Genomic DNA, 19,516 nt, shown 5'->3' with positions numbered 1-19,516 from the left:
TTATAATGAGAAGTTGCTGTATTGTGCATTGAGCCATCTTTTAATAGGTATGTTAATTCCTTGTTAGAGGAAACTAGCCTCTGAACAGCTGCCAGATTGGATTGTGACAGGTCTAGCAGAACATGCTTTTTTGTCAGCTCAGCATGTTCATAATCACTAAGTTTGAAACTGTAGAGATAGTAGCAAGCTTCTCCCTTTAGATATCATTTGCAAAATTTGTTTATTGATGCTCAGAACTTTGTATTGTGATTGTTTTATTAATTATTCAGCACTTGCTAATAGAAGTTTACTTTGATGTGTCAACAGAGGAAGTACCATTCTTGATGGTGATGCGTGCATCTCAGGTCATTGACGTGAGCTTGACTCCTGGTGATAAGACACGCGGCTTCCTCACACCAATTGTAGGAATTGAAGGTGGAATTCACTTAGACTTTGATCGCAAGAAGCAGATATTGTTCTGGGTTGAAGGCAAGGATGATGATGATGAGAATGTAAGGAGTATTTGCAATACATTTCTACCTAATGCTGATACTTCTTTTAATAACAATAACAATAATAATATACTCCTAATGCAATAGGCAGTGCTGGACTGTATGAGTGTGACATTTGTGAGATGCAGAAAAAATTGAAATTAAGTTCTCATGGTTGCAACTGTGGCAGCAAGAAATGTAAATGAGGCTATGGTAGTACCTATGGTGGGGTTTAGTTGAGTCAGTGTTTGACAGGAATCTGGCTTTAGTTGCCATGTATATGTTTTCACATTTAATTTATATAATATCCCAGCTTGCCTATTTCAGCCCTCTTAGGCACGTTTTTCAGGCATCTACAATTTATATTCTTCTCTAAAAAGAAGAGATTATGTTTCACAACTATACAAAACAGCTAGTACAATTGTTTCATATAATTCTCTAAAGCTGTTTTTAAGGGCTCTACTGCTAAAAACTTTTTCCGCATCCTATTGTCATCTGACTGTCTTATGGATCCATGGAATGTAAATATATTATTATTATTATTATTATTAGAGGGGAAAATCTCTTAAGTGAGAGAGATAAATTTGAATCTCCTTTACTCTGTCATGCTTTGATTTATTGCTTAGGCATAATTATTAAACTGAAAGAGATTCGAACATATTATTTTAACAGAAGGCTTTTTAAATCACCAACTGAACTATACAGATATGTGACTACATTGGTATATAGTACTTTTATGACATCATCAAATTAATTCTAAACCCTATGGATTTTATTCAGTTTTCTGAATAACATTGAGTTTTTCTTTCATTGTATTCTAGTTCTGTTACTGACTGCAGTTATAGTGATAAAGGAGACACAAAACCAAGGGGAAACTTCATTCTTGATTGAGAACAACAAAGTTATCAGCTTATTCAATTGAATAGAACTATATCACATTTGGACATGTTTGTTTGTTTGCTTGGTGCACTGTGTAGGTCATTATTTCAACTGTGCTGAAAATGACCTAGTACTGAAAACAGATGCATTCCAACCCTGTATATATGTTGTAGCGCAGTTTAACAATAATGAACTTTTCAGATAATTTCATTTAATTGTATGGAATTTTGTTTATTTATGAGATATTCACTCTGGACATGCAGTCTGTCTCAATTCTACTTTGAATTCCATAAATATGAGAAGCAGTATATGTTGTATTATCATCACATTTTGCTGTAGATCAGTTTCCTGTGTCAAAAGTTCTATTATAGAGACTAAACTTCTATGAGACTGCATAGCAATAGAACCCAGAAAATCACAAGTGACAGCTTCTGTCTTGTTCACAGTGCACAATTTATGTAAGTCCATATGGAGGTGGAAACAAGACTTCATTCCTAGGAAATGGAGACTCTGGTATAGTTGGGGCACCATACACTATAGCATTTGATTGGTTGGGCCGCAATCTGTATATTGGCAACCGAATGGCATCAAATTTTGAAGCTGTGAAAGTAGATGGGAAGGTGAAACATCGGACAATTATCCTAGCCAATGATGGCAACAAAACCTCTGTTGCTAAACCCAAATCCATGTGTCTGGATCCTTTGGATGGGTGAGTGTTACTTTTCAGGCTTTAATTCCATATAATTAATGATCAGTCCCTGATGATGCATGTAGTGACAGTCTTGAGAATATAAGACTTAAGGCTTTCGCGATGACTAAATGCAATGAAATCTTCTCAGGCAACAAGCTGCATCAAAATGGAATTGTAGTCCAACGTTTCAGAGACACTATCTGTCTCCATCTTCAGGGAATGTGAAGGGTGACTGAAGTTTGCTGTTATATGTACCAAAAATGATGTCCTTCCATGTATGGCCTTTGGCGAATGAGGAATGTGGATGCACCCATCTGCTGCGTGTCTGTATGAATAGTACCAAGATGGGTCTGTCCTCATTCCCTATTGGCCAAAGGTCATACATGAAAGGACACCATTTTTGGTTCAGATGATGGAGGCAGAGACTTTCTCTGAAATGTCAGTTTTATTCCATATTGATCTCTCAAGAAGACTTCATTGCTTTGATATTTGGTACTGATTTTCATTACACACAATTATGTTACAGGTTGTCTGTGATATATTTGTTGTACACAATGTTTTGATAGTTGTTTTGGCTCTCTGCTCATTAGTTTATACCCTATTGACATACGTTTTTTATTATTTCAGTGGAAGGCTTATATAAATGTAATAAGGAACCTTCAGGTTCCATGAAAGTGGGAAATTTTAAAAATATTTCAGGCTTTCAAGGTGGTTTAGTGCTGCCTTGGATTCTATTACTGGGTGATGACACCAAAGGAAATTTTTTAAGACGGAAAAAATACCTATTTTGAATATGGATTTGATTAAGAAAGATTATCCAGAAATGTAATCCACATAATTAATATTTTCCCCAGCTGAACAACTCTGCCTTGTATTTGTCTTTCTTTGAATAGTAAGTCTGAGTCTGATTATTCTATAATGTTTTCTGATATTACTATACGCACTCATGGACTTTGTTGTTTGATGCAGGAAGCTGTACTGGATGGATGAAGGAGGATACGGAGTTCCAGCCAAGGTTGGAAAAGTGAACATGAATGGATCAAACCCAATCATATTACTGGAAGACATAGAACGACCAGAAGCTATAACCATAGATCTATACACCAAGCTTCTGTACTTCAGTGTACAGTACCCAAGTTTTGTAAGTTAATTATTGTGTATCTCTGCTCATAGTGTTTCCAGGAAAATTCCTGAATATTAATTGTGATTTGGAAATGCAGTTTCTTCCGAAGTTCCTAATGGGTTTCTGTTGCAGATTAAAGTGATGGATGTGAATGGAGGTAATGTGATCACCCTACTGTCAGAGTCCAACAATGTTGCACACCCCAAAGCACTTGCAGTCCTGGACAGTCGACTCTATTACTTGGATCCATCTTATGAAAAGATTGAGAGGGTTGACTTGCCTAAAGGAGACAATCCAAAGTTACTCATAGACAACGAAGCTGATCTCAAGACCTTCACAATTTTCAGAAAGAGACCAAGTGAGTTTTGAGATACTTAAACACATCCATACAATCAGTACTTCTTTAGTATACTTCCCTTATTTTACAAGGAAAAATATGTTTATGGTATCATAATGTCCATATGTTCATGTGTCTGTCCACAGAAGGACTAAACTGACAGATTTTTATCGCACTTGTTATGCATGTAATTTCATTGAAGGCTACTCATTCATAAACTTTTTTATTTTGTGAATTTTAGGTACCAATATAGCAGCCATGTGTGAACTCCAGACATAGAAGTGGCAGTATGCTATGAATTATAGAATTCTGTAATAATGTAATCTTGTAAAAAGTATAACTTTGTTTAAAGTAATTCTTTTGTAAAATGCAGTGCAGCAACGTAACAGCCACACGAAACTTGCATTTAGCTTTCTGTTTGATGACAAATATTAAACAATTGATGCTACCATGTGAAATTTTGTATAAAGATAAATTATAAAAATGTGAACTGATTTTACATAAACAACTTTTTATACATTAAAAAATAAACAATACAAGATTTGGGGTTGGTTGTGTCTGACAAATTCAGTATAATGAGAATCTGTATGACTGAATATTATATTGAAAAATTAATCACTGAATTTTATAATTATTAATTTATAATTTCTAGCATCAGTGTATAAAAGAGCCTGAGCTATTTGTGTGTATAATTGTAGTGGGGAAATGTCTTAAAACAGCATAACATTCAGATGTATCTTGGAATTACGTTACGTGTGTCGGGGTCAGTGACTGTGGCTGGGGATCATGTAGAGTGGTTAACTTCAATGTTAACAGTGTTTGTTTAGTAAGGATTTGTCTATGCATTACTATCTTTCATTTTCCCTATGCCTTTGTAAGCAGTCATAGTTTACAATAAAATGTAGAAGAGTGCTAAGATTGTTTCTGCCATGATTTGGAGCAGTCTAGTGTTCTGCTAGTTTATAACAGTGACAAGGTAAAGAAGTTGCTGTTGATCTGTGTTAGATTCTCCTTGATTTTATTGTTGAACGACTTCTTCATTCCTCCCCAGCTACAAATCATCCATGCATGAACAACAATGGTGGTTGTGAACAGCTGTGCATACCACATGAGGCTAGCACACGAGTATGCAGCTGTTCTATTGGTTACAAGAAGGAGAATGAAGTTACTTGTACTGCCTACAAGACATTTGCTGTTGTGTCTCAATTAGACATCACCCGTGGCTACAGCCTTAAGGACTCTGCAGAAGCGATGGTGCCCATCACAGGTCCAGGTATGAATCTCTCCAAGATGTGTGAAAATACAAATCAGGGCTTTAGGTGTGAAATAGATAATACAGTTAGCAGATAAGGTTAATTGGTAAAGCTTTTGAAATTTTGGAACTTTCAGTTAAGTCTTATCAGGGTATCAATTATTTGGATTGAGGTCTTCTGTAATTTCTGTCAGTATCTGTAGGATGTTAACTTAAGATAACCCACAGCCATACTTTCCATTTTTTCAGTTTTACCAACTATTATCATCTTGTCTTTTTGTTTCTAAAACATGAGATTAAACTATACAAAACTAAGTTGAATCTAAGATAGATTTATCCAGAGAGACTGAGGAGACCCATTAAAAATTGACCACCATGATTTCTGGTTTTAAGATTTGAATTTGCAATGTTCTGAATCTGAAGCAGGAGTATTACCACTTGACAGCAACTTTTGATCCTTCCATATTATTTGAATAAACATTGTTAAATAGTCTAAGAACCGTACAGCACATATTAACTGCCAGCTTTTCTTCCCAGGTCACCATATTCTTCATGTCGATGTGCATTATGCACAAAACTGGATCTACTGGGTTGAGTTTAACCGAGGAGTATGGAATGGCATTTTCCGTATTAGACCAAATGGCACTGAACTCCAGCCAATAATTAAGGATGGTATTGGGTCAAATGGGATTCGTGGGATAACCATTGACTGGATTGCAGGAAACCTGTATTTTACCAATGTGTTCCCTCATGAAAACTATCTCGAGGTATGCTGGCTTGATGGTTCCAATAGAATGGTGCTTGTTAAGACCACTACAGATGCACCACGAGAACTTGCTGTCAACCCTGTTAAGAGGTAAGTAATATATTACCTAAGAACAAGATGTGTGTGTGTGTGTGTATATAACCACAATTATACCATAAACCATGTTGAGTGGTTTCTAAAGCGATCCACCTTCAGGATGTGTAATTAGGATATTTCCTCTACATATGGAAGGTCGGTGTGATCAGACAGAGATGGCTTCCAGCTTGAGGCTTGAATGCAGTATTAATGACTCCCCGCTGTAATGAGTGGAAATATGTATTCCAAATTAGGGTAAAAATGTTTTCCATATACTTTATAATTTTTATATTCCTTCCTCATTGACCTCAGTGTTTATATTGCAGATTAACTCTGTTGTAAATGTAATCCCATTACAGATACCACACTACATTTTCATATTTTATTGTAAAATGTAAAAAAGAAAAAAGAACCAGCAATACATGAAAAATTTAAAGGATATGTATCACAAATATACTTACATATTCTGTATGTGTAATTTTTTGTATGTGGATCATGATTTTCTGATTTTGGTGTTGTATGTGCTTACTGACATTTTGGAGCAACATTGATACCCATGTACAAAACTATATAATGTCACAGACCAGAAAACCACTGTCAACATTTACACCGCTGTAAAAACCTCAAATGTCATGTACTTTTTTATATGTGGACAAATACAAAAAACATGACATGACAGTGTGAAACTTTGTTGCTGGGCAAATTCAGGATTCTGAATCTGTGCTGGAAGAAATTATTGATAGAACTGGGTCACTTTGCATTTAAGAACTATTAATTTACACTACTTGTTAAGTTTATCATGTAGATTAAAGTTTTTGAAGGAATGTAGTTATCATAAATTCTTCCCAGGATTTCAAATTTGATTAATAGCATGCAGGAAATCATACTATAGACATTTTGATTAATGCTGTGCCAGTCCAAGTTCATAGTTCGACCCCCGAACGGGCTGAAACCTTGACATGAAAGGTAAACCAGGCTTTGGCATGTTAATCTGGTTTTTATATATATATATTAAAAAAACGAAGGTGTATTTAGATGATTTTTCGAACGTCTTTCTTCATCTAAATTTGACCGAGTTATTAATTTTGGCTTAAACATATTAAGTTGAAAGAATATGGCCACACGCAGATGCTTGGGCGCTTCCCTTCTCGACATTCCTTCTGTCTGGAGGGAGCCTGGCGTAAACAAAGGGCCAGATGTAAACAAAACATACTTAAGCCACCCCACACAGAGAATGCACCCTTTCCAGATGTGAGGTGAAGACTGCATTACGACCATCGCTTTACTGCGACGGACCAATTTAATTTGAATACGGCTTGTAGGCGGGTTCCTGCCGCTGTCAGGGAACGAATCAAATCGCCACATCGAATTCAAATTCAATAACAAATTACGTAATGCAGTGGTATTAAAAAGAGTGACTGTGGTTGCGGGGACCTCTCTGGCACCCTTGCAATCTCGGAAGTTTGGAAGTTTTCTTACCCTTGGAAGTCGCTCAGCTTTTAGGCTCTCAAGTTTTCGATCTGCAGGTCGTGCAGACCGTGTTCCACTTACATAAATTTCTTCATACGACAGCCGATTCATTGCTCTGCCCAGTGTAAACTGTAATTGGTCTCTATTGTCTTAACAGACAATAAAGTTGACAACTTCCAGCTCACCAGTGGCGTTTATTGATATTCGAGGCCCATCCCCACGTAAAACATCAACCCTACCCATACCTTCCCCCGTATATTCCCTGAGAAGCGGAGTTCCATGCTCACCGACCTAAATCCCCGCCCACTATCAAATTATCTAAAATTCCCTGGCGCACTTACTAAAAAGAGTCGAAGCTGCAACCGCACGAGCGCCTGGCACGTCACTGGGTTTGACCCGTGACTTCAACTAAACAAACATCAAAGCGAGAATGTGGAAGGACGGTTGCGGTGCACTGTTGTAAAATACCTGGAATTTTTGTTTTCAGGTACCTTTACTGGATTGACTATGGACAGTACCCAAGAATAGGAAAAGCATTCTTAGATGGCACTGGCTGGCAGCCAATGGTGACCTCTGGAATCAGTAACCCTCGTGATTTAACTGTTGATATGTTGACACATGAAGTATACTGGGTTGACTCCAAGCTGGACATGATCCAGAAAGTGTCCTTTACTGGTGGAAACAGACAAGTATGAATATTTCTGTAACTATTGATTACTTTTTATGATTAGGAAGAACATCTCCTATAGAGAATTCTACTTTTCATTCAGTAACTGTCATACTCCAAGTCTGAATAAATTTTTGTATGTCTGTTTCTTCCTCCTCCTTACTTTTATTATGGATATACATGCATCTAAAGTATTATGCTTTTCCCAAGTGTAATAACCCTTATTTTTATTATCATCTTAAATTTTGCAGGTGATTCGCCGCAATTTACCAAATCCAATGGGTATTGCTGTACATAAGAGTGATGTTTATTGGGTGGATCGTAACCTGGCTTCAGTGTTCAAAGCTTCAAAATTGGCTGGCAACACTTCTCTTCCCTCCTCAGTGCGAACAAACTTGCCTCGACTGCGTGATATTGCCATTTTTGATGTGGCAAACCAGCCTCTGGATGAACAAAACCCTTGTATGCAGTTGGGGAATGGTGGATGTGACCAGCTATGCTTTTCTTTTCCATCAGAATTTACCAGAACTGAGAAGCCACAGTATCGTTGTGCTTGTGCAACTGGAGAGCTGATAAATACGTCAAGTGTTGGTGATGGACGGAAGTGTGACTCAGTAAATGAGTTCCTCGTGTTCTCTACTCGCACCGAGATAAGATCTGTAAATCTTGACCCACACTCTACCAGTTTACCCTTCAAACCAGTAGTAAGTGGACATAGTTTTGTTTACTATCTACAGTTTGTTTCTGCATTTTTTTATCTTACTATTTCTTTTAGCTTTCAAATGGTGTAATTAATACTAACTCAGTCAGTAGCTCAGTCAGTATAGTGACTAGCTACGGGCTGGACGGCCGGGGTTCGATCCCCGACGGGGGCAGAGGATTTTTCCTCTAGCCTCTGCGTCCAGACCGGCTCTGGGGTCCACCCAGCCTCCTCTACAATGGGTACCGGGGTCCTTTCCCGGGAGTAAAGCCGGCCGGGGCGTGATGCTGACCACTCACCCCCATCTAGTGCCAAGGCCAAGGAAAAGAGGAGCTATACCTCCTCTCACCCCAAGCGCCTTCATGGCCTATAGTGGGACAAACTTTACTTTTTTTTTTACAAAGGGGCATGCTGTACAGGTTTTTAAAAAATTTCTACATGCCTCTTGCTATCTTTGTTATAGGATACTCTTTACTTGTCTAATTACATTAGCTTGTGGACAAAACATACCAATGAATAGCCATTAATTTGTCACCCAAATACCAACGTGGCAGTTTAAGTTCCTAACTGCAATGCCATAAACAAGTACGGAGGAGGAGATAAAGCCATATGAATTCTTAATATAATGTAAAATTAAAACATGGCTTCTTCCACACCTAGTTAAGGTGCACAATAAAAATGATCCTGCTATGAAGAATTAACAGTTTAATGGTTATGATGATGCGTATGCTGGACAACAGTGAGAAAAATGGTCATTGCACATGCTACTCTTTATTTCAAGAGACTGCGAGAATTGGTTTCTTAATGGGTGTTAGAGAAGTGGGTTCTGAAAGTGGAATTAAATTTATCTCAGAATAGGGCCTGTTGATTGGCAGTTGTTGTGATGTTGATGAACCTTCAAGTTCCATAACAATAAAGAATCATTTGATGAGCAGCATAATTATTTTCTACTTAAGGAAGACCATGTTTTATGAAGATACTTCTTTCTTTTGCAGTATTATGGTGTCTTGTTTTCTTTACAGGGAAATCTGACAAATGTTGTTGGGGTAGACTTTGATTATGCAGATCATAAGCTGCTGTTCACTCAGATAAGACCATGGGCACGCATTGCATGGATGTCCAGCTCAGATCCCAGCTCCCGCGATGCTCAGAACATTATCAACCGTGGTATAAACCCTGAGGGAATTGCTTATGACTGGACACAGAAGAAGGTATACTGGACAGATTCATCCAACAATAGCATCTATGCCATGAACTTGGATGGCACAGATCTGGTAATGATTGCTCGAGTGGAGCGTCCAAGAGCCATTGTGGTGGATCCGTGCAATGGGTGAGTTATTGGTTATGTTTATACTATGCTTGATTGTACCCCTTTTAATCATCTGTGCCTGGAGGAGCCATCCTGCTTGCCCTGTCCTAAATCTGACATTGTCCACATGTGGGCAGAGAAATGGTTAATACTAAACTGTATAGTAATTTGGATGTTATGAACATAATACATTTTTCTTTTAGGTCTTATTACGTTGCTATTTTCATTCTAATATTTTATGTGATTTAATCCCCTAATGTATGTGTTCCTAATTCTATCTCTCCCGGTTTTTCCTAGTATTTGATAGTGGTAACTAATGAACCAGTCAAGCTGGGCATATGAAATGTTGTATAGAGATTAATCATAAACATAGTTTCAGATTTTGAATGTAATACTTTTTGTATATTAAACATCACTAATATGGTGATGCTGCAAATCTTTCAGGTTATATCTGACAGATTTAATGTAATTAGGATCTGTGTTGCTGGAATGTATGCATAGACATGGAAACATTTATACATGGAAATACAACATTTCACTGATTTGCATTTTGTGGGTAACATAAAATAATACTTTACAAGTGTTTTGTCATTTATACAGGTCCATTAGTAGTATTAAAATTGTGAAATAGATGGGCATTTATGATTATTGCCTGCCTCCAATATTTGGCATGCAGTTTTTATATAAGTAACAAATGGTGATGTGTGTTACATTTTAGGTCACTGTACTACACAGATTGGGGCCGTTTTGGAACATCGGGTCGAATATTCAGAACAACAATGGCTGGTTCTCTGAAAAAGGCTATTGTGGATAAAGATCTGTCACAACCAAGTGGTCTGGCTATTGACTATGAAGACAGGATGCTGTATTGGACAGATGCTGTGAGAGAGAAGATTGAGAGAGCCACAATGAATGGAAATAACAGAGAGGTAATCAGAAACATTACAGAGGTTGTTAGAATTAGATTCAGCACAATATTCACATTTCCAATGTTGATACAGCAGAGCAATGTGTTTTGTCTACTTTGGGTTAGCCATTATAAGTACCTGGGATTGTAGAATTTAGTTTTCAGAGTGAATTAATATAATTTTTACAGTGGCTATATAATATAAGTCCTGCAGTGAAATAATTTTAAGATGATTTTAACAAGAAATTGTTTCAGGCTTTTGATTCCTCTGTGCTTTAGTCCTGTGATACATAGTTCACTCATGTTTCTCCATTTACTTAGGTCTTAATATCTGCAACCATCTACCCATTTGCAATCACTGTTTATGGTATCTACATCTACTGGACAGACTTGCAACTACGCGGGGTTTACCGAGCTGAGAAACACACAGGTGCCAACATGATAGAAATGGTGAAACGTTTAGAAGATTCTCCAAGAGACATACATGTTTTCTCAGATTTGCGACAGAAATGTCAGGTCAATCCATGCCACATTAACAATGGAGGTTGTGCACAATCTTGTCATCCAGGACCCAATGGCACAGTAAGTCAGCATACATTTCATGAACTGAAACCATATATGTTTGATTTAAGAATATCTGAGGTAGTTTCTGTGAAACTTCTCCATTCTTCCACTAATTATCTGTTTTTTGCATCTGTGTACTCTTTGTCATGCTATGTTTTATATATTTAACCTTAATTGCTGTCTCTGCCTTTCCTCTATTTCCCCAATGATGTTTATTTGCCATCATACATTTGGATGCTCTGAAAGATCCAGTTGTCATCCATACATAACTCATGTCCATATCACAGGATCCCTAATTTGATCAAACTTTCCCATAGTGTAACTTGCTGTCTTCTGGGCTGTAACCTTGAACATGAAGGTGGTATGTTGCTCTGAAATGTTTATAGTCACATATAGGTCTACATGATGTTACAACCAAAATTATGACAATTGACATATTACTGCTGTGAGAACCCAAAATTGTGGCTGTCTTTCAAGAATTGTTTATGTTTGGTTTATGATGCCTTGGATTATTATGTAACTGACTTTCTTATCTCTTATCCATTATAAGATAAATTAACTTTGTGGGCATAGGAGCAGCATAATGAAGTACCTGATTTAGGCCCTTCTTGATTCCCTTGGATGTTCTTGTTCTTTTAACAAGCCCACAATATTTCTTGTAATCAAATGAGTACAAATCCCCCTGGTGTTGTGTTCCTACAGGCAGAGTGTAGGTGTAATGACAGTATGAAACTGGTGAATGAGAACCGCATGTGCGTGGCCAAGAACCTTACATGTGAAGCCAACAAGTTCGTTTGTCGCAATGGCAAGTGCATCTCGCGCATGTGGGCATGTGATGGTGATGATGACTGTGGAGACAATACTGATGAAGATGAACAATACTGCAGTAAGTAGAGCGTTTGGATGTTCAGGGTACACGATTGTTTGCATACAAGCGACTGAGTTATTTTATTAAACATACATATATGAGTTAAGCACTCTGGATTCTTAGATTACTCCTAGATTATTAATGGTACTGTTTCAACCGCAGAGTTAACATAGTACTAAATGATATGAAATTGAGGACATGGTTAAGAAAATCTATGAAAATCATTAGGATGTGTGGTAACATTTTCAAAGCTAGAACCTGGCACCTCCGAGTCTGAAATGTTACCAATATGCCAGTATGATAAATACTTAGAGTGGATAGGCTGATGAAATTATGACATTTCTATCAGAAAAGTCTATAACTTGGTCAGGATTTGGAAGGTGCCTCCTAAATACAATTACTGCTATACCAACCTGCTCAGTAACTACACTGAAAATTGGCACTAAGATTATATTGAACATTATCTGTTGTCTGAGATATATATATATATATATATATAATGTTCACAACATAGTTCCGAGTTGACTACTTCTGTGTCAAATACTATTGTAAATCTAATATGAACAGCAGTGAATGGGATTCAACCCATTACCCAATAAATACTAAGTATTCTTCAACCATTTCTTTTGGTGTTATGTTTGCAGCATTCCATTCTTGCAGTCCCATTGAGTTTAGGTGTGCAAATGGCCGATGCATATTCCGGTCATGGAAATGTGATCATGAAAATGACTGCCGAGATGGTTCAGATGAATTAGATTGCAACTATCCACCATGTGCTAAGGAAGAATTTACATGCGCTAACCATCGCTGCATACCCATGTTACAGGTGTGCTTGATCTTTACAAAAGTTCTTGTCTTTATCAGTTCACTTATTGTACTGTAGTGAATCTGTGCACTTGAGATCCATTAGAAGTAAAAGGCAAGAAGATCAGAGGGGTGGGAAGGGTAGCACATAAAGAAAAATGTACTGTCTTTACTATAAACATTATTTCCCAGTCCATTACTTTATAGCTTACTGTCTCATTTCCTATGTAAGTATATGTTTGGTTTGCAAAGTATGTGTGTTTGTTTTCTTTCTCTTTGCAGTCTAGTGACACAGGTAAAATGCACATATTTGGTCTGATTACAGTTCTTAGATGTTGTAAATATTGAGAGAATATTTTCTGTGGTCAGAACCTATATCTGTTAGAATATTATTGTATTGTACTATTACCATTGTTCAAAAGCCATGAGTAATTAGATTTTACTGTTAAAATAGAGTGGTTAGAGTTTCTTTTACTGATCTTGTCGGGTACAAAATAAATTCACTGCAAGGATCGGTACTGTTATGTGAGATATTTTGTGTGTATTGTTGGAAGGATTGATGCTGTACACACAGACTAATTGAGTGGAGTTTGTGTTACAAGCATTGTTGTAATTTGTAATAGGGTTTTTTAGTTATATTATTGAAAACCTGCTTTCAATGTTTTGGAATTACACTTAATATAATCTAATCTAATCTTACTAATGTAAGGTTTTCATACTGAAGGTAGAGATTGTGAACCAAGTTTTGCTATGGTTATTGAAATTGTAAAAGAAATGGGAGGAAAACATGTCTTAATGCATCCTGGTAAGAGGTATGTCTCTGTAATTGTTACTGTTTTACAGTATTGAAATGTGCCTGTCTGCATATTTCCAGGTCTGCAATGGTGTGAATGACTGTAAGGATAATGTAACTTCAGACGAGACTCATGATCGCTGTCCACGCAACACAACTTGTCCAGTAAACCACCTCAAGTGTGAGAAGACAAACATCTGTGTTGAGCCATACTGGCTGTGTGATGGAGACAATGACTGCGGTGACAATAGTGACGAAGATGCAATCCATTGTGCTCAACGCACATGCCCACAGAACAGCTTTAGGTTCGATAACACAACTTATAGTTGTTCTTTACACTTCTTCATAAGCAAAGAACACCTTATGGGCTTCATCTGTTCCTTTTTCACAATGTTATTTCAACAGTGACCTTAGATTGTGTCATTAGAACAATCAGTATGGATCAAACTGTCAAAGCAGTGGTCTTGGATAACAGTATTGCCTTTGATATCATTGCTTTATTTGCTTTTCCCATGGTTGCCCTCCTGATGTCATCACCTATGATGTGTAAAGAATACCTTCAGAATTTTTGTGTACTCCAGAAGTTGAACTTTTTACAGTCTTCTTTTTAATTGAGAGCATAAAATATTTTGAAATTGTGTTTACAGGAGAACATTTTAACCTAACTGGGATGATATAGTTGGACAGTTTAAGGCTGGGGCCCCATGACCGTACAAAGTACGTCCATTGTAACACACATCATGACGGACGTACTTTGTACGGTCTTGTGGCCCCAGCCTAAGATGTTTGTGATTTGCACAGGTCCTTTAGTATTGCTGCAGTAGTGAAACCAAGTAGGTTGCAATGGACTGAATTGGATGGGGACAACAAGAAATGTATAGAAAATGTTGGTTGAGAAATAACTTGAGAGGTCCAAAAGGAGGTGGGAAAATAACAATAAGAACTATCATAGTGAAAGAAGTTGTGAGTGTAGGAGATAGGGAATGAAACTCGCTCAAATTAATGTCCAGTAACAAACTTTGATATAAGTGGTGTCAAATCTTTAGGAATGAGTTTAATAATTTGTTGGGGATGTATTTTTGTGCATTATACCAGGGCTTTTTATCTAGGAAAAAGGTGGTACTTTGAGGTTAGAGCTGACAATGTATTTTAACATACTTTTATGTTTTGAAGAGAAGGTTGTGGTACTGTGTAATGGCATTGTCTGCCAGGAAGAAAAGTTCTGTGTTATATCAAGAAGTTATTAATTGAAATAGCTGTTAACTTGCAACATCATCCCACATTGTCTGCAGGTGCCCAAATCATCGATGCATCCCAGCAACGTGGTATTGTGATGGTGATGATGATTGTGGAGATGGGTCTGATGAACCACCAGAGTACTGCAAGTCTGAAGGTCGGACGTGCTTTGGTGATTTGTTCACGTGTGATAATGGGAATTGCATTCCTCGCATTTATATTTGTGATGGAGATAATGACTGCCTTGACAACTCAGATGAAGATGAAAGGCATCAGTGCAGTAAGTAATGTGAATGTCAATCTGTTGGGTAGTATTTTGGCTAAAGATTTTAGCTCTGATGATGGAGGCAGTATATTATTCTGAAACATTGGCACACAGCCATAATACTACATGGCATTATCATTGACAATATGATTTGCTTCATGCACATGTCTCGAATATCTCATTGTTTTTCATTTAATCACCATAATAATTACAAAACTCCTATTTATGAAATATTTTTTGATCATTCTGTTGCATTTACATTGTTAATTACTGGTCAAATATTTTGCAGATGCTCGAGTATGTGATGAGGAAACAGAATTCACATGTAAAGAAAACAAGTTGTGGAACCGAGCACAATGCATACCGCGCAAGTGGTTGTGTGATGGTGATCCTGATTGTGTGGATGGAGCAGATGAAAATATAACACTACACCATTGCTCCACTCCAGTGCCTTGCAGTGATGAGCAGTTTGCCTGTAATAATGGCCGTTGCATAAACAGGGTAAGGACATATGAGGTTTGACATTTTCACACTGATTAAATTGTAGATTGAGCAGTTTGATCATGTTCTAGGTTTGTACATGAGAGATTTGAATTTTGTTCTGTTACCAGTTAACCTGACTGAGGTGCTTTTATGTTTTTCCTCATCCTGTTGAGGTAAATGTTATAAAAATACACTACTGCCTGGAGAAAATTAAAAAAAAGAAAAAGAAGTACTGCAAATTGATTGTGTTCAGAAATTCATTACTTTTAATTACACATTTTTGATTGCTTCTGTCTCAAAGACTTTGCATCTTATTTAGTCATATCCTGTTAACTCGCTTAGAAGATGAAATGACACATAAAAACAAATTTTAATATTTTCATGACTGACAGTTTCTGAGTGGATTTTGTAAGTACAGTGAACCTCTCTCTTGCAGGGTTGGATGTGTGACCATGATAATGACTGTGGTGATGGTTCTGATGAAGGAAAGTTCTGTAACTCCCAGTATAAGACCTGCAGCACTCTGGAGTTTACCTGCCAGAACTTCAAATGTATTAGAACCTTATACCACTGCGATGGTGAAGATGATTGTGGTGATAACTCTGATGAATTTGATTGCCGCAGTGAGTACTATTTAGTCATCTGAATAATGATGAGATCACCAGTATTAATGATTGTAGTCTCCAGATTATGTAACCATTATTTATCTTATTGCCTTGGGCCACAGATTTAAATGTCTTTTATTGTTATAGAACATACCCATATATCCATCTCCTTTATATTGTCTGATTTTTCAGGCAGCTATGAAATTCTCTTAACTCTTTAGACAAAGATTACCAAATATTTACTTTAATGCAAATGTTTCTGGGGAATTAGGTATCTGTGTTATCCCTTTCAGTTACTCCCTCCTTCTGCATCATTAAACCATGTTCTGCATATATTTTAAAGTAATGTAATGTGCACCTTATCTGGCTAATTCTGTTCAATTTTTACATTTATTTTGTTGCATGTCTAGTAGTTTAGTAGTGATATAATGTGAAAAACATTGCTTTTGTTTAGAGAAATCTGTTCTGTTTGCCATATTAACATTCTATTCTCAGTTTATTTTTTTATTATTATTATTGAGATGTTTCTGCTTGTCATAGTGCCATACATATCAGATTTCTATGCAGACATTGGCTACTGACTTATGTTACATAAATAAATTTCAAGCTGTGAAATCTGTTTTGGTGCAAAAATAATTTATTATGCTTCTGATGAGTACTGTAATATCCACACAAACAGGAAAATACCTTTGCATGAGGTTGTAATAAGAATTTATAACTGTATAACTGTAGTTTTGTCAGTAGGTAGTAGTTGAAACTTTCCAACATATGTGTCTGTGTTATTCAGAAAAAGAAAAGGCACAGTGTGCGCAAGGCCAGTTCATGTGCAACAACGGACAATGTATTGATTATCATCTGGTGTGCAACAAGGTGTCAGATTGCTCTGATGACAGTGACGAGCCTCTTCATTGTAATGTAGATGAGTGCTCCAAGGTGGAAGTACACCAATGTGGACATAAGTGTGTGGACACTCTTACAGGCTTCTACTGTGAGTGTAACCAGGGCTACAAGTAAGTAGACTCTACCAAGAAATTTTCTGTAGGCTTTTAAATCTTTCACAGTTGTGGTATCTTGTGTCTGATTGTTGTACGTATTATGTTACAGTGCTGATGGCAGGTACTGGGGATTAAAAATTTCCCTCACTTCCCTCAACACATATCAGAAGGAAAATTACTTCCTTTTCACTATGTTTATTTCTACTGTTTCGAAGCTTTTCTTCAACAAATATCATGTATTTTTTTATAAGAAGCAGTACATGTGTTATATGCTATTATTTTTATGAATATACTGAGCACTAAAAACTGCTAGGGTTCCAATGCACAAAATACTGTTCTTATATGAATTTGAAGTCATTTTAGATTAGACACTGCAAAAGAATTGTATAGATATCTTATTTAAAGGCAACATTTTATTTGCTATTATGATATTTGTGTCAAGTGTGCAGGAAAGATCCTGACAAAGAAAGTATTCTTTTCAAAGTCATCTTACAGAGACTTGAACTACTGTCTCTGTAGTTATCAATAATTCAGCACTTCTCATTTTCTTTCCTGAAATTATATTCTAATGAGGCACCCCTGCATTTTAGCAGACACATAACGGATATCTGAATGATCAAGGCAGTGGCCATATTGATCTGCATAATGGCCAACATAGTCAGTGGACCAACCGCATTCTGCTAGATTTAAGTTGAAAGACACATGAGTGACCGTGATGTTTCTCTTAAAATTTATATATTTTGTGAAATTCCTTAACTAGCCAAGTAACTATCAATGTTTTAAGGGATGACCGTGCATTGTGAAGCTAACTAAGTACTTAGCCCATAAATCTAATTTAGTTTAGTTTAGTTAGATTAGTTTAATTTAATTTATTACTTAATTATAATATGTATAATGAGAAAGCAAAAATTGGTAAAGGACTTTATTGTTAATATCTGAACAGAAGTACATTGTGGGTTGATATATTCTCATGCTATATTTTACCCATCCTTGATTTAATGAATGGTAATTAATGATAGAACTAAGAGGAATGTTCTGTATTTAAATCATGAAGTCTCTTAGGAGATCACTCTTCTCGCAGGTTGATCTGTATGTGAAATTGCTTCTTCTTACAGACTGTTGGAAGATGGAAAAGCATGTGCTGACATTGATGAATGCATAGAGACACCTGGTGTGTGTTCACAGTATTGTTCTAATACACCAGGATCATACTACTGCAAATGCAATGAGGAATATTATGAACGAGCAACAGATGAACATACATGCAAGCGGCGAGAGAAAACTCGGCCATGGCTTATTTTTACAAACAAGTATTATGTTCGAAACATGTCTTTAGATGCTTCAGTTTACTCACTAATTCACCAAGACCTCATGAATGTTGTGGCTCTTGATTTTGACTATAAGGATGGATATATGTACTTCTGTGATGTCAGTGCCAAAACAATATTCAGGTTTGTTGCTGTGCTTTTACAAATAGAATATGTATGTTTATTCTTGGAGGACTGGCTGTCTGGTTGCTCATCCTACCTATACCTCCCAGACAACTTTAAGTTTCGTAGAAACTTAACTCCTAAACTGATTGCTGGAGTGTAGGATAGTCTCATGAAACTGAAACTCTTTTATGATTTTGAGGAAATTGAGGCATCACATTGGCATGAGATCCAATCTGGGGTCCATATTAAACATGCAGTAAAATATATCTGTTTAATAAAGTCCCCATCCTATCCTTCTGCTATCTTGGTAGTTTTAGAGACTGCAAGAATTATAGGGATATTTTGTTAAGAATTGAACAGTAAATGGAAAATGAATTTTACAAAATCTTGTTGTTATAATTTCAGGTCACGAATAGGATCATCTGAACCAAAAGAACCAGTTATTCGCCATGACAGCCACGGACTAGAGGGAATTGCTATAGATTGGGTTGGTCGCAAGTTGTACTGGCTGGACCGACACAGCAAACAGCTTGATGTTGCTGAGCTTGATGGCACCCGGCGCAAAACTCTTAAAGTTGGCATTGCTGATCCTCGTGCTCTTGCTGTTCACCCTGGAACTGGTTATTTGTATTTCACCAGCTGGCACCTTCAGGCAAGATGCTTTTAAATTTACCATGTGATCCTTTCCCTTTCTATAACTGTTTCACATCGCATACTGAGAGTGACTATCACTGTCACTAAAAGTTATGTATGAATCTGTGGTATTTCTTTGGCAGATTATAAAATGTCTTTACTTGAAAGAAACTGCTAATTTATCATGGATG

The 19,516-nt window shown here is 36.8% G+C and overlaps 1 protein-coding gene across 1 annotated transcript in view; it reads left to right on the top strand.

Moving 5' to 3' along the window:
- mgl (low-density lipoprotein receptor-related protein megalin) overlaps positions 1-19,516 on the top strand; it is a 226,136-nt gene that overhangs the window by 188,367 nt on the left and 18,253 nt on the right. Inside the window, exons 27-46 of the mRNA XM_022076817.2 lie at positions 307-491; positions 1,796-2,058; positions 3,010-3,181; positions 3,296-3,521; positions 4,552-4,773; positions 5,290-5,608; positions 7,551-7,752; positions 7,982-8,434; positions 9,453-9,760; positions 10,458-10,668; positions 10,968-11,228; positions 11,913-12,096; positions 12,723-12,904; positions 13,757-13,980; positions 14,968-15,191; positions 15,466-15,677; positions 16,096-16,282; positions 17,052-17,274; positions 18,375-18,710; positions 19,098-19,344. Of these exons, the coding sequence (XP_021932509.1) occupies positions 307-491; positions 1,796-2,058; positions 3,010-3,181; positions 3,296-3,521; positions 4,552-4,773; positions 5,290-5,608; positions 7,551-7,752; positions 7,982-8,434; positions 9,453-9,760; positions 10,458-10,668; positions 10,968-11,228; positions 11,913-12,096; positions 12,723-12,904; positions 13,757-13,980; positions 14,968-15,191; positions 15,466-15,677; positions 16,096-16,282; positions 17,052-17,274; positions 18,375-18,710; positions 19,098-19,344 (4,841 nt within the window). The remainder of the gene's footprint in view (positions 1-306; positions 492-1,795; positions 2,059-3,009; positions 3,182-3,295; positions 3,522-4,551; positions 4,774-5,289; positions 5,609-7,550; positions 7,753-7,981; positions 8,435-9,452; positions 9,761-10,457; positions 10,669-10,967; positions 11,229-11,912; positions 12,097-12,722; positions 12,905-13,756; positions 13,981-14,967; positions 15,192-15,465; positions 15,678-16,095; positions 16,283-17,051; positions 17,275-18,374; positions 18,711-19,097; positions 19,345-19,516) is intronic.

Source organism: Zootermopsis nevadensis, unplaced genomic scaffold (genome assembly GCF_977971745.1).
Source record: "Zootermopsis nevadensis isolate Lab colony 2312 unplaced genomic scaffold, Znev_1.0 Znev_ptg000028l, whole genome shotgun sequence".
NCBI lineage: Eukaryota > Metazoa > Arthropoda > Insecta > Blattodea > Termopsidae > Zootermopsis > Zootermopsis nevadensis.
The sequence above is the reverse complement of the archived record's forward strand: the minus strand, read 5'-3'. Positions and strand labels throughout refer to the sequence as shown.